We start from the raw sequence: 14,835 nt of genomic DNA, 5'->3' as shown, positions 1-14,835 counted from the left end.
CCACACGGAAGTAACACAAATAACGCTTTTCAAAACAAAAGCAGCACCGTCGTATTGCACACTCGACATAGATATATTTTACATTTATTTTGTAATTTATGATTGGCAACACGCGGGGCCGGACTGGGACGCACAAAGGGCCGGATGTGGCCCGTAAGATGCCCATGGTCTAGGTCCTAGACCAGGGGTGGACTTTACAGATTATTGGTCTTGGCCGGATATTGGGCCGTTTTTGTCAGTTTGCAGATTATCCGTATCAGCGTTTTTATTCATGTATTAAATAATTGCTTAAAGCACTTAAACTTGTGTGTTGGAGTTTGTAAGATTCCAAAAAATTTGTGACTTAATTTTTAAATTTTAAATGCACATGGGTTACAAATATCGGTAATCGGCTTCATTAACAGCTAATAATCGGTTTTTGATATGTTGGCCAGTGTCGATCCCTTTTATAGACCAATAAATAGCACTGCAACAATTATTCAAATACCTCAAAATGGTTGTGGTAATGATTTATTGAAGACAAGCACCGAGATGAATCTACAGCAGACTACCGATCTGGTCTGCCGTTGCATAGGAAACTGGACTGGACTCTGGAATGGAACAGGTCCATGTTCCAAAACCTGCAGACTTCCATCCACAGAGAGGGAGTTCAGGTAAACAAGGGGTCCGCTTCAAGTAGAGGTCTCATAAAGACCGTGATGAAGAACATCAGGGACCGAGCTACCGCCGAGGACACGTGTGTCTTCTCCACCAAGGCTAACCAGGTGCTGGTTCGGAGTCAGTGCCAGATATCGAACCGGTTCTTTGCTTTTCCACACAAATAAACCTGGTTCTGGGCGCAAGAACCTGGGGTTCTCAACGTCAGCCCCGACGTAGCGCTGGGTACTAGGACAGAACACGGTTTCATCAGGTGCCGGGAAGGAGCTCACGTCCGATAGGGGGCTGTTTTGTACTGGAAAATTGGGACCGGCACCGGTCAAAAACTGGTAACTGGTCCGTTCCCCCGCGCAACCTCCCCACCCACCCCGGGGAAGGTCGTGTTATTGAGCACTTGGAGTTACTTGCGTTCTGGTCGCCATTCGGGCTGGTTCTACTCGCAGTTCTCTAAGAACTAGCTGGATCTTCCCCAGCCTGAGAGCCGCAGACCGCTGGTTTTCCTCCCAGACCACGGGTGGTTCGGTTCCCCATCCAGGTCCAAAGCTAACATCAACAGCTCTCTATGGTTCAAAGCTGACCGGTTAATTTTCAATGCCCCCCACCGTTTTGTTTAACAACGTCATGATAAACCCCCACCCCCCAACCCCCCAGCACCTGACGTAACCGGTTCTGATCTCTAGACCAGCGCTAAGATGGTGCTGAGTTGGAACCTGTGTTCTTGGCCCAGAACCAGGTTTATTTATGTGGAAAGGCAAAGAACCGGTTCCATATTTGACTCTGAACCAGGACCAGAACCGCCTTGGTGGAGAAGACCTACCAGAGGTCAGGATGTTGCCGTGAGGAACTTTAACCCTCGTGTCGTCTTCCCGTCGACCTGCAACCTTGTGTTTTTCTGGGTTGAAATTTCAACATTTTGTTGTTCTTTTTCTCCACTTCTCTCAACGTTTTTGTCAATTTTATTCCTATTTTTTAAATTGTGTTTCAATCAATTTTTTTAACAATTTCTTTGTCACTTCTTCCAGTGTTTTTGATGTTTTTTTGTCACTTATTCCGATTTTTTGGGTCACGTTTTCAGCATTTTAAAAACAATTATGTTTTTGTTGTTTTTTTCTTGCTTTTTTTTCAACATTTATCACTTTTTTTCCACGTTCTTTTCTGATCTGGAAGGTTTTTGTAAACCGAGGACAACACAAGGGTTAAAATTTAAACATTTTGCCAGGATAACATTCACTAACTACATCAACATTTACTTTGAAATCAAGGCCTCCTGCTCAAATATACTATACCCTGTGTACTTTATGAGCATATAAAACTATGTTTTTGGGGCTTTACCAACCAATATATACCCTACCAACTACTTAGATTACCAGTGCCTTTTTTCTACACGTGTATTCTTGCACTTTTTCGATCATTTTTTTTAAAAACATTAACATAAAAACAAAAACAGTCACATTGTTAAACAGGTCTCAACGTGATAAAACCAGTTCTTATCCATGAAAGCCACATGCAGGACTAATGACCTGAACATCCCTGAAGAAGACCACAGGTTGATCCAAGCAGCATTTTGTTGCATATCTTCACTTAAGGACAATTAAAACTGTAAAAAATGTAAAAATTTGAGCATTTGAGCTCTATTAGTGGCGATTTGGTCGGACTTGAAATTGTCTTCAGCGACGCTCGGATGGCGAGAAGAAGAATACACACATCGAGGTGGCGTGAGCATTAATTGGGGTTGAATGTTGAACTGCAGATCCTATTTAACAAAAACACTAACCATGTGGACACTTAAAACCATTTTGTGTGTGTGTGTGTGTGTGTGTGTGTGTGTGCAGGGGGATCACTGACAGTGTTTGGATGATGTACTTTCTGTTGCTGGAATGAATACATGACTGCCCCCTAGTGGCAGGAGCACCTTTAAAACACAATGCAAACCCTGAGAAAGACCTGCTGAAACCGGGTGGCTGGCCCAGCACTTATTCTGTTCTCCTCCCGTGATAATATTAGTTGTTTTTTGTTTTTTTTAAATCCAGCTGGTAAAAGCTTCTCCAGTGCACTGAATAAGCGGGTCCAGTTTTGTTCGGGTATCTTCATTCACATGTCAACAGGCCAGTGGGAGTTGGCCCATTTGGGACCCGGGGCCAAAACCACATCCTCCCACACAGAAACGGTGATTCACACTCTGGTTTTATTTCGGCGCTCTCTCTCTCTCTCTCGTCACACCTGGCACTGGCTGGCCTGGTTTGGTCTGGAGGCCAGCTTCCTCTCCCACTCCTCCTCCACCACTTTGTACAGCTCCATGGTGGCTCTGGCGTCCTCCACGGACGAGTGGCCCTTCCTCCCGGTCTGGAGACACAAGAGACGGCGAGCGGGACATCACTTTGGACAATTTATTTTTATTTTTTTTTAACACTTTGGCTGAAACATTCCCACAGCTCACAGGATTCCTCCAAGCTGCAGTTTGGATAGTTTCATTGACCATTGACTCATACGTGATTAAAGTAGATTCTGGCTACTTGTTAAGTACTTTTTTTTCCAGGAAAGAACTTTAAAACCTAACTTAAAAAAATTGCAGTTTTTCCACACCAACAAAAAGTACTTTGCAGCCGTGGAATACACAACTCTGCAGGCCTCGGCTACGTTTTGGTTAAAAAAAACGAAAATCTTTTGCTTTATTAAAAGGTGCTCTAAGCAATGTTGGGTGACGTTAGTTTCTTGTTGACATTCAAAGTATTTTTAAAGTGTGTTCAGGGGACAGGCAACTAGCAGATAGTGGTGAGATGTTTTTTACAGTGTGTTCAGGGGACAGGCAGCTAGCAGATAGTGGTGAGATGTTTTTTACAGTGTGTTCAGGGGACAGGCAGCTAGCAGATAGTGAGGAGATGTTTTTTTACAGTGTGTTCAGGGGACAGGCAGCTAGCAGTTAGTGAGGAGATGTTTTTTACAGTGTGTTCAGGGGACAGGCAGCTAGCAGTTAGTGAGGAGATGTTTTTTTACAGTGTGTTCAGGGGACAGGCAGCTAGCGGATAGTGAGGAGATGTTTTTTACAGTGTGTTCAGGGGACAGGCAGCTAGCAGACAATAAATGTAGCCTAAAAAATTGTGTGACATCGCTTAGAGCCCCTTTAACACCTCGCGTTTACACTACTCTGGTGTTTCTGAGCCCTTAAAACGGAAATATCTGGAAGACACTGCTACCCCGGTTGTGGTTTGCATGTGTGGAAGCTGCTGAACACCTCTGAGGAGTTCCTCCTACCTGGATGTCTCGGTTGAAGATGGCCTTGGTGAGTCTCTTCAGCGAGGCGCACTCTTGCACGCCGAAGCCGGCCTTCTCGTTGAGCAGAGGGATGCGAGACGTGTCTCTGGTCAAGGCCCCGGGGTGAGAGTAACCCAGGACCTTGAAGTCATTGTGGACGGCGTGGCCAATCACCACCTTCCCCATGAGCAGCCTCAGTATCTGCCGAGAGGGGGAAATCACTCACTCTCAGGACATCACTGGGTTTATACACAATTACCTGCACACTAGTTTCACACTAGGGGCACCAAACTAGCACCTGTCACCAGACAAATGCTGATAAAAATATGCAAGTAGCTGGTGGATTTGCTTCACTCACCTAACAAGAAATACAATGATAATCTATTATATTAAATGTGAATATTCACTAGCCATTTGGCCGGTGGACAAAGTTTGGCAGACTTGGGTTGGCATATTGTGTCGGGCAGCGATTTAGGATTGAATCAATGTCGATTATTTTTCTAAATTAATGGTTTTTTACTTGTTTGGTCTCTAAAATGTCAGAAAATTGTACAAACGTGGATCAGTGTTTCCCCTAAAAGCCCAAATGATGTCCTCAAATGTCTTGTTTTGTCCACAACTCAAAGCTATTCAGTTTACTGTCACAGAGGAGAGAAGAAACTAGAAGATATTCACATTTGAAAAGCTGCAATCAGACATTTGTTGACTTTTTTTTTTGTTAATAAAAAATTACTCAAACGGATTCATCTTTGCAGCTCTACGCTGTATTCTGACATTTTACGGAGCCAATTATTAATCGAATAAATAAGTAGAGAGCAGAGCACAGTGGGGAAACACTCACGTATTGAAATGTAACGTAACTTGTAGAACGACTACATGTTACGTTACATTTCAGTACGTAAGAAAGAAGTGACGGACAGAACTGAGGTAAAACACATAATCAAACAGCTGGTGCAAACGATTCCCTCACCTCCTTCCTGGCCTCGGCGTACGGCGTGGCGTTGACGAGGTCACTCCGCCGGATGCCGCTCCACCGAGTGCGGTAGTCGGTGACGGGCATGGAGGGGTTGATGAACTTATCGTACACCACGTCGCCGTCGTACGACACCAGACTGCAGCGTGCGAGCTGGCTGATGCTCCCCTTCGGCCCCGTGCCCACCATCTCGCAGTCGATGGCCAGGAACTTCGTGGGGATCCCCGTTGAAGTCTGAGCGGCGCCGGCGGCGCCGGGTTTATGGACGCTTGACCCTGAGGGGCGAGGGGCGGAGGCCGTTGGGTTCGAGTTCCCGGGCTCCTTTGGCTTTTCGTGGCTGCCCGTGCTGTTCACAGAGACAGACGAGGAAGGCAGGCTGTGTGCGGACGTCGAAGGCTGGGCGCTAGAGTGGGACGCGCCGCCGGCTGTGCTCCCCGGGCAGGCCGAACCTTTGCCGTGTGTGAAGAAGGATGGATGCTTGGCCGACGCCCCGTTTTGGCGCGGCGGAGGTGGCTCGTGCCTGGACTGTCCCATGCGGTGGTTGTATTTATTTCGGCCTTGCGGGAAGCCCCTCTGCATCTTTTTACGAAACCAACTGTTGCTCCTCCTTTGGGTTCCTGTCTGAGGGCCGCTCTGTGCAGGCTCGTCGGACACGTTGATCATGATGTCCGACATGGTTACGGTCGCCAATCCAAAAGAGGAAAAAAAAGAGTAAGGTTTGCTCAAAGCAATTGTCTCGCTCTCCTCAACAGGTCTTCACTCTTTGTAGTCCAGTTTGCATCGGCTGAAAGCAGTGAGAATGTATCATCCTGCAACACAAACACAACATTCATTCATCAAATCTTGTCTTGATTTGGCAGGACTTGAACATATAGCTGCTATATAAGCTGTGTGTACACCCACCTGCAAGCTAAAGCAAGAATTTAAGAGCGGCATTAGAATGCATGAGAGAATATACGTTAATGTTGACTTTTGTGAGAATCTATCATCCTGAAAAACACACACAACATTCATGTCTTGATTAGCAGGCCTTGCATGTATAACTGCTATATAATCAGAATCAGAATCAGCTTTATTCGCCAGGTATGAGGACACATACGAGGAAATTTTCTTTGGAGCATCGTTGCTCACACTGTGCTTACACATACAAAACAACCACAACAAAAAATATACACACTAATATATACACACAATACATACATACTCTAAACAGAACAATATAGAGGCATGAGTGAACAAAGAGTTCAATAAAAATGATTTAAATATACATATAACAACATAATACTATTTATTTAATACTATTTGTAACCTGTGTGCACACACACCTGCAAGCTAAAGCAAGAACTAAAGAGCGGCATTGGAATGCATGAGCGAAATTACATTAGTGTTGATTTTTGTTTTCTCATCAGTAGTGGAGGAAATTAACTAAGTACAAATACTGGACTTAGTTACAGTTATAAGGTACTTGGGTGTTTACATTTGATGCGACTTTATACAGTCACTCCACTACAAATCAGAGGAGAATGTTGTGCTTTTTACTCCATGAGATTTGGGGGTTGCAGAAGCTCAGTCAGTCTGTGGGGATCTACTTAACTTTACGTTAAAATCTAACGTTAAGTTTAGCGAACGCGGACGTTGACGTTGACGTTAACCGCCAGCGAACGTTAGCTCGCTCGGGCTAACGCTAGCTCAGCTGTTGCTATGCTAACTGATTCTGTGGTTAACGGTTGCTAGGTACGACTGTATCTTAACGGAAAATTTCGGCCGAGCGTGTTTGTGAACGTCAGTGGGTTGATACCGATGGATTCCCGATTAGAAAATAACTTTGTGAAATGTAAAAACCAGACCTGCTGCACACTGTGGACCTCGGGCTTTCTTCCTGCTCACAACAAACTATCAATATCCGGGTCATGCTGCCTTCAGGGACAGCCAGAGAATGTGCCAAAAATACTTAGTGGTAGACGCTTTAAACGTTTTTAACTCGTTATTTTTGAGATACTTGGTCATTATTTCGCGATACTATCTATTATGACTTAAAGGATTGGTTTTAACATTGGCGTAAATGGGCATCCATACCGGAATTAAACACACAATTGCACAATTCTTGCCATTTACTTGCCGCAGCCTAATATAGATGTCAACAAAAACATCTCCCTAAAACGACCACTAAATCAGAGACAACTTGGGTAATCTTTGCCTTATATTGCTACGTTCTTAATGTGTGGTAATTGATTGAATGTAGATTTTACTATTTTTGTTTTACGTTACTTTATTGTAACTTAAGAGAATCCGACCGGATCCGATTCGGAATCTACGGGAAGCACTTGAACGCACACTAGCTACATGTGACAACAACTAGCTAGCTAGCTTTTGGCTAAATATAATTAACATTTGTGAAATGCAAAACCCGGGACTTTAAACTGCGTTACAGTGCGTGTTAAAACGTATTTTAGACACGCTCCCATGGTTTTAACTGGGAAAGTAACTTAGCATTTACAAGCTAACTTATGCTACCATTAGCTCATCTCCAAGTTCTGTGTCAGTGAAACTGCTAGCATTAGCTAGCTAGCTAGCAGCAAAGGATTCGGAGATGTTTACATCCAGCCTTTCTACACAACAACAGAGAGAACTGGCGAGAAGACTCACCACGTTCCTGTCTCAGTACAGCCACGTGTCCGACTCCTATATCATTGTACGTATCGGTGATGACTGACTTGTTGACTGTTGTGCAGCCTGCCCAGGTTAACCCAGCTAGCTATGCTATGCTACAGGAGGAAAGTTCTGTTGTGCTTTGAAACGAAGGTGCTTTAAAAAAGGAGGCTGCTATGGCAACGCAGTTTTCAATAACAAAAACATTGTTATCGCGCGTAAAGGTACTTCATTGTGTTTGTAGCCAAATGTGTGTCCACCATAATATGCATTTTTTGTGAGATGGGGTGTGCAGTGGTGGAATGTGTGTGTGTGTGTGTGTGTGTGTGTGTGTGTGTGTGTGTGTGTGTGTGTGTGTGTGTGTGTGTGTGTGTGTGTGTGTATTTCTCTTTAGTTACTTTTCAGATCTTCTCCTTTCTGTCCAGTGAAAACCACGTATCTCCAGATGTGTTTGTGTTGAATGTTTGTGAGAAACTGAAGGATGAGTTGTTACTTTATGTGTTTCCATGACAAACGCATTGTAAGATAAGATAAGATAAGATTAGATTAGATGATACTTTATTCATCCCACAGCGGGGAAATTCCTTAGTTACAGCAGCATTCTCAGCAATAACAGCAAACAAACAAACAAACAAGTAAACACAAGAAAGACAGGCAAACAATAGACAATGTGCAGAAGGTAGACTGAAGTAAAGTGGCGTCTAATAAAGGTTTTGTAAAGTAAAGTGCATGAAGGTACTTCATTGTGTTTGTAGCAACATTGTGTGTCCACCAAATGCATTTTTTGTAAGATGGGGTGTGTAGTGATGGAATGTAACTAAGTACATTTACTCAAGTTTTGCACAAAGTTACTTTTCAGATCATCCCCTTCCTGTCCAGTGAAAACCACATATCTCCAGATGTGTTGATGTTGAATGTTTGTGAGAAACTAAAGGATGACGTGTTACTTTATGTGTTGCTTCTTATGCTGAATAAATTCTTTAAAAGGTTTCTTGGATCAGCTGGAAAATGCGTCGTCATGAAGCTAAAAACAGGGTGTTTGTTTCCGTGGTTCTCAGAGGACGGCAACGCTACAAACATATGATGTTCACACAGGATATGATGCATCCCTGCATTTCAAACAGAGGTGTACCGATACTTTGATCTGGATCGATATATCGATTCAATCCTCAGTGAGCCATTATTATCAATGCAAAGTGAAAATATCAATGCATGTCGTCATCTTTAAGATGTGCCTTAATTTAGAAAATCCCCACTTAATATGTATTCTTTTTATTAAAAAAGGTAGGTTGTATTGCAATCTGCTCTGCCATCGGTATTCTTTTGGTGTGTATTTGTATATGCATGTGTAGGCGTATGTATGCATGTATGTGTGTATATACTATATATGTATGTTTTGCTGTTTGTTCACTTTGTGTTGTATTTTTGGCCTGTGTGTGGGCAACCTGGGAAGAGGGGGGGGGAAGAGGAGGGTGTGGGTTTGTGTGTTACTTATTTACATATGGCAATGTGTGTGTGCAGTTTTCTCTTTTAGGGTATTCAAAGTTTCAGGTGATCTGGTTTATTGTGTGCATTTTTTTGAAATATTGTACATGTGGCATCAGTATTTCAGCTATTGATTTCATGCTCTTGGCTCAGGGAATGTTCTTTTGTTGTGAAAATTCTTGAAAAAAGTTCCAACAAAAAAAAAAAAAAAAAAAGGTAGGTTGTTTTTAATCCAGAAACACCAGATAAAATAGGAAATCACTGACAGGGAACATACTCCTTCCACCACTGGATGTTATATAAGCATATATTCTTGATTTGAGAACCGCTGTATGGAAAGGATCCTCCAGCTGTCTGGTGTAAAGGAATAATAGTTATTTATCCATAATTAGACAACTGGATTTATATGCCTTCCCTTGTTAGTTCCTCTTGTAACTGTCACCTTGTTATTTCCCCTGCAGGAGTTCTTCACTGAAGATCTCTGGCACACCTTACCCCCCAGCTGGCAGCCTGTGCTGCAGGACCTGTCCTATCCCCAGATCGCAGACCTGTTGCTGGATGCTGCACACACAGACAAGAGGTACTACTGGATTGTTAAAAAAAAGCAGCTTTTCAAAGTCAAAGTCTGCGTTATTGCAGAGTCTCTTTCCTCAAGCAGTCCGGCTGTTTTCACACTGAACTGAAATGCACTCCTGGAACTTTTGTTTTTGTGCTAAAATCCTACATACATACCGACCGAACAAACAACATTTTAGGCATCCATTAGCAAGACAACCATAACACAGCAGACACATGTACACACATATACACACATATATCACACATACATAAGAATAAAATTAAAACTCACACCCAGAAATGCAGTGACCATGATAAGGTGAGATACCACGGTCGACTGAGTGTAACGACGATAGTGAAAAAGGGAACAGTGCAGTAGATCGTGATAAAATATTGACTATGACTATAAAATATAAACATAATAACCCATATACTGACTGACTGAGAATAACAACATTACGTAACGGGGAATAAGTTATAAGGTTATTTTCCGTTGAAGCACTACCGGTCATGTGATCAAAATAATAACCGCGGAGCATTTGCGGTTGCAGATATCCTTCGGTGTGGCCTCTGTCGCTCCTGGCGTTCCGGGCCACGGCCCACGCTCTGGCGTTTCCCAGGGAGCGCTGCGGGGCGGGGGGGCGAGGCGGGGCGGCCGGCTCGGAGAAGCCCGAGGAGTTCCTGCACAACCAGAGTCAGAGCGCCCTGCTGGGACACGCGTTCAGGAAACACGTCAAACCCAAGAAGCAGCACGAGATCCGCAAGCTGGGCCAGGTACGGCGTTTAAGATTCGCTTCTGTCACGGATTTTTAAGTTGATATTTAAAAACATCGAGATCTTTTTGTTGTTGTTGTTGTTGTTGTTGTTAAGTGTTTGAAAGATGTTTCTTTTTTTAAATTCCAGCTGGTGAAACAACTCTGTGACCAGACTGACTGCAGCAGTGTGGTGGATGTGGGCTCTGGACAGGTACTACGTCACTCAGGGTGCTGGTCCAACTGGCAGCCCCCCCACTCTAACATCTCTCCATGAATTTCTTATACATGAAATACTTATGCCCCCTGTATTTTAACATAGGGGGGTGTATACTTATGCCCCCTGTATTTTAACATAGGGGGTGATACTTTCCCCCTGTATTTAACATAGGGGGTGTGTATACTTATGCCCTGTATTTTACATAGGGGGGGTGTATACTTTGCCCCCTGTATTTTAACATAGGGGGTGTATACTTATGCCCCCTGTATTTTAACATAGGGGTGTATACTTATGTCCCTGTATTTTCATAGGGGGGTGTATACTTATGCCCCTGTATTTTAACATAGGGGGGTGTATACTTATGCCCCTGTATTTTAACATAGGGGGGGGGGTGAATAACAATAAAACCGTTGCACATTAAATAGAGTTTTTTTTCCACCCACAGGGTCATCTGACTCGTTTCCTGTCCTTTGGGCTCGGACTGTCTGTGACCGCAATTGAGGCTGATCACACCCTGGTTGCTATGGCGTCCAAGTTTGACGGACAGTTACTGTTGGCCTTGGAAAAGGAAAGGCAGAAAAAGGTTGGTGCTTTGCTGAACTCATTGTACGCTGCCATAAACAAAGCAGAGCAATAAATTGTCAAAATCATCTTTTTCCACACTCACCGAGAGGTTCCCAAAAATGGAAGCCGTTTGTATCTGTTGGTTCGTCAATGCAAGTGACACACATCTGTCTTCCTTTCTAGAACTGCTCCCCTCTGGTCCCGGTGTCAGAGTCCTCTCCTCGCCACTTGGCGGGTTGGGTAAACCCCAAGGCATCATGGGAGGCCTTCATCGAGCAGCTGAGTGTGTCCGATTGGGTCGACGATGGTGTCCCAACGCCGTCTGGACCCAGCAGAAAGAGACTGCGGGGCTCTGAGCTTCAGGGGCCCTCTGCAGAAAAATGCTGCTCATGTGGAGAAAACAGCCAGCGACATCCGGACTTTGTCCTCACAGGTCTGCACGCGTGCGGCGACCTCAGCGCCACACTCCTGCGCCACTTCGTCAGCTGCCCGTACGTGCGGGGCATCACCTCGGTGGCGTGCTGCTACATGAAAATCACCACCGAAGAAAACCCGGCTCCTCCGGGAGTGGTCGCGGCTCCGCGGACGTCCGTCCAAGAAGCACTCCATTCAGAGTTTGGCTACCCGATGAGCTCCTTCGTGGGGGGGCTGCCGGGACACCGGCTGTCCTATAAGGCGAGGGAGGGCGCGTGTCACGCCACTGAGGACTATATACGCAGGCTTCGGGAGGAAAGCGAGCTGCTGAGGACACACTGTTACCGGGCGACGCTGGAGACCTTCGTCAGGGAAACAAGGCCGGATCTACGCAGGGCAGGAATCCAGACCATAAAGAAAGCCCACTTACTACCGTTTACAGAGTGAGCAGCAGCTTCCACTTTTAACACCAGTGTACAAATCCAACAAGTCTAATGTTTATTTGTTTTTTTGTTAAGATTATTTTTTGAGGCATTTCCCTTTATTTTAGTGACAGTGGACAGACATGCACGAGAGAGGGAGATGGGGGGGGATAGACTTAGACTTCTCTTTATTACGATGATTAGGATTTAGGATGACAGGCAGCAAAGGGCCGCAGGTCGGATTCAAACCCGCGCCGCTGCAGGATTCAGCCTACGTGTTAATATTCATGGACAGAGCATCGGGTTCGGCAAAGTGCTGCAAATGTGGAAGTGCCTTAAACATGGCATCGGCATGCTTTTATGTCAATCAGCTTAATAGCTGGGTCGATTTGCATTGAGAGATGATCTTATGGAAAATTCCCCATGCTGAACTCTAGGTATGGTGAAGGGTATGTGATAATTTGGGGGGGGGGGGTACTTTAATTTGCAAAGGCCAAGGGAATGCATAGTATCCTGGATCCATGAAATAGCGCCTTTAAAAATAAAAATGTACCTGCATCTATGGGAATTTAACATATGGGTGTGTATACTTATTATGCCCCCTGTATTTTAAGGAAGAACCATTATTCATTTACAAATGAAAATTAGAGGCTTTAAAAGGTTGGATTTTCCTAAATTGTTTTGAATTGATGCATTAAGATCAATTTCCAAAAGATGTGTTTTTATTCCTCTTTTTAATCAACTTTATCATGGGTGTGTAAACTTGCCCCTGGAGGGTTAAAACAGAACTCATTAGGAATAAAGACTCGTATATACGCCTGTTTCAAATGGAGTCCACAATTTGAGAATTAATGATAATGTCCTACTCTGTCCACAACCATGTTCCCTCTCAGGTACGCCCGTCTGGGTCTGGCCCGGGTCGGCCTGCCCCCCGGGTTGCCCCTGGCCCCGCAGCGGGTGGAGGCCATGTTGAAGCAGCAGCGCCGGGTGGTGGTGTACTTCAGCCTGGCCCTGCTGCTGGCGCCTGTGGTGGAGACGCTGGTGCTGCTGGACCGGATCATCTACCTGCAGGAGAACGGTGAGCCGCTGGGTGCTGGGACACAAACTGTAATAAACCGCTGTTAGTCTGTGGTGTGTTGTTGTTGTTGTTGTTGTTGTTTTTTTTGTGATCAAATTTTAATTTTTATATTCAGAACTAAATTGTAAACATAACATTCATGAACAGTTACAAACAACACACTGGGGCATAGGAACGCGTCCCAGGGCCACAAAATCCCAGAGAGGAAAAACGGGAGGGAGGGAGACAAAATAATACATGCAGAAAAAGACACACACACACACACACACACACAAGACAAGGGACCAATCACACACACAGACACACAGACACACACACACACACACACACACACACACACACACAGACACAAGACAAGGACCAATCACACACACAAACACACACACACACACACACACAGAGACAGACACAAGACAAGGGACCAATCACAACACAACACACACACACACACACCACACACACAGAGACAGACACAAGACGAGGGACCAATCACACAACACAAACACACACAGACACACACACACACACACACACACACACACCACACACAAACACACACACACACACACACACAGAGAGACAGACACAAAACAAGGGACCAATCACACACACAAACAAACATACACACAAACAAACACACACACACACAGAGACCGACACAAGACAAGGGACCAATCACACACACAATCAAAAGAAGCTTCTCTCTTTCTTTCTTTTAATTTCCCTTCATCTCTAACCCGAGCCTCGTCTCTCTGCAGGCGTGGGCAGTCAGCTGGTTCCTCTCTTTGACCCCAACCTTTCTCCAAGAAACTTTGTGCTGGTGGCTCTGAAGGCGCCAGAAACTCCTAAGGAGGAGAAAAATGGGAAAAGTCAAACCAAGATTTGTCAATCTTTGGTGAAAAAAGTAACTTAAAGTCCCCCAGACGAGCGTGCGCTGTGTTCCTCCGCTACAATGCTCGTTATTGCTGCAGCGCGTCCCAGAAGCAACTCTCTGCTCCGCTTAAAACATGTCGCTCCACGTGAGGTATGCTGCAAGGGGGACAACGAGACAAAACCCGAACGCAGTGCATCTGCACCTGGTGGAATTTTGGGTTTACACTTCCTTTTTAAAATATATTACTCAAGACTCTCTTACAAAACAAGGGATCCCGAGTCTTAAGGTCATTTGGTTTTATCCTCTGTTTTTAGAGATATTAAATAATGAACATTAAAGTAACTATTTTTAATTTTTTTTGCTGGCCTGTGGACATCCTGTGGACAGACGTGGTCTTCCTGCTGGGGAGCCCCTCAGGTTTTCAGCTTTACTGGGACACAGGACCACGCTGGAACTCTAAGGGCTCCTGCACACTGCCTGCGTGGCGTTAGCGTGTCCGCTGCGTGGCGTGTCCCTTTTCATTTCAGCTCCCATGTTAACAGGTTAGAGCTGGCACACTGCCTGCGTTGAACACACGTCTCCGGCACGCATTTTCGGCGCGGCTCTAGCATGCACGCGCCAAAAACAATCGGACCGACGCCTATTTTTCACCCGACACACAAGCGTGTTGGAAGCGTTTCAGGCCAAATAGAATGAGAAAAGATGTTCATAAGTCATTTTTACACAAAAACATTAAATAAATGCCATTTTGTGTTGAACTCCTTTTTTTAAATTGTATTTCAATTGGATTCTGATAAAACAATAACATGGACTTTATTATAAAAGGAAAAAGAATTACTATGTATATCGAAATACACATAAATATTGACAAAATAAAGTTGAAGAACACGCTTTTATTTCATTTTATCAATGGAAAACATACACATGTGTACAGACA

General features: G+C 44.5%; 2 protein-coding genes across 4 annotated transcripts; one reads left to right on the top strand and one right to left on the bottom strand.

The window, feature by feature from the left end:
- Positions 1–2,478: 2,478 nt before the first annotated feature.
- Positions 2,479–7,770, bottom strand: isg20l2 (interferon stimulated exonuclease gene 20-like 2). 3 transcript variants are annotated; one of them, XM_032511416.1, is made up of 5 exons: positions 7,529–7,677; positions 5,786–5,872; positions 4,880–5,691; positions 3,910–4,110; positions 2,479–3,000 (listed from the first exon to the last, which is right to left on the bottom strand). In XM_032511416.1, the coding sequence occupies exons 3-5, from the start codon at positions 5,555–5,557 to the stop codon at positions 2,872–2,874; spliced, it is 1,008 nt and encodes a 335-aa protein (XP_032367307.1). In that variant the 5' UTR covers positions 5,558–5,691; positions 5,786–5,872; positions 7,529–7,677; the 3' UTR covers positions 2,479–2,871. The 3 variants fall into 3 exon arrangements, with proteins under 3 accessions (XP_032367307.1, XP_032367305.1, XP_032367306.1); XM_032511414.1 differs by lacking the exon at positions 5,786–5,872 and having other exon boundaries at positions 7,529–7,770; XM_032511415.1 differs by lacking the exons at positions 5,786–5,872; positions 7,529–7,677 and adding an exon at positions 6,730–6,943.
- mettl25b (methyltransferase like 25B) lies at positions 7,190–14,236 on the top strand. Its single transcript, XM_032511413.1, has 8 exons — positions 7,190–7,574; positions 9,478–9,596; positions 10,126–10,348; positions 10,478–10,540; positions 10,992–11,129; positions 11,294–11,967; positions 12,840–13,024; positions 13,783–14,236. The coding sequence occupies exons 1-8, from the start codon at positions 7,473–7,475 to the stop codon at positions 13,935–13,937; spliced, it is 1,659 nt and encodes a 552-aa protein (XP_032367304.1). The 5' UTR covers positions 7,190–7,472; the 3' UTR covers positions 13,938–14,236.
- The last annotated feature ends 599 nt before the right edge of the window (positions 14,237–14,835 follow it).

Source organism: Etheostoma spectabile, unplaced genomic scaffold, assembly GCF_008692095.1.
Source record: "Etheostoma spectabile isolate EspeVRDwgs_2016 unplaced genomic scaffold, UIUC_Espe_1.0 scaffold363, whole genome shotgun sequence".
NCBI classification, from domain to species: Eukaryota; Metazoa; Chordata; class Actinopteri; order Perciformes; family Percidae; genus Etheostoma; species Etheostoma spectabile.
The sequence above is the reverse complement of the archived record's forward strand: the minus strand, read 5'-3'. Positions and strand labels throughout refer to the sequence as shown.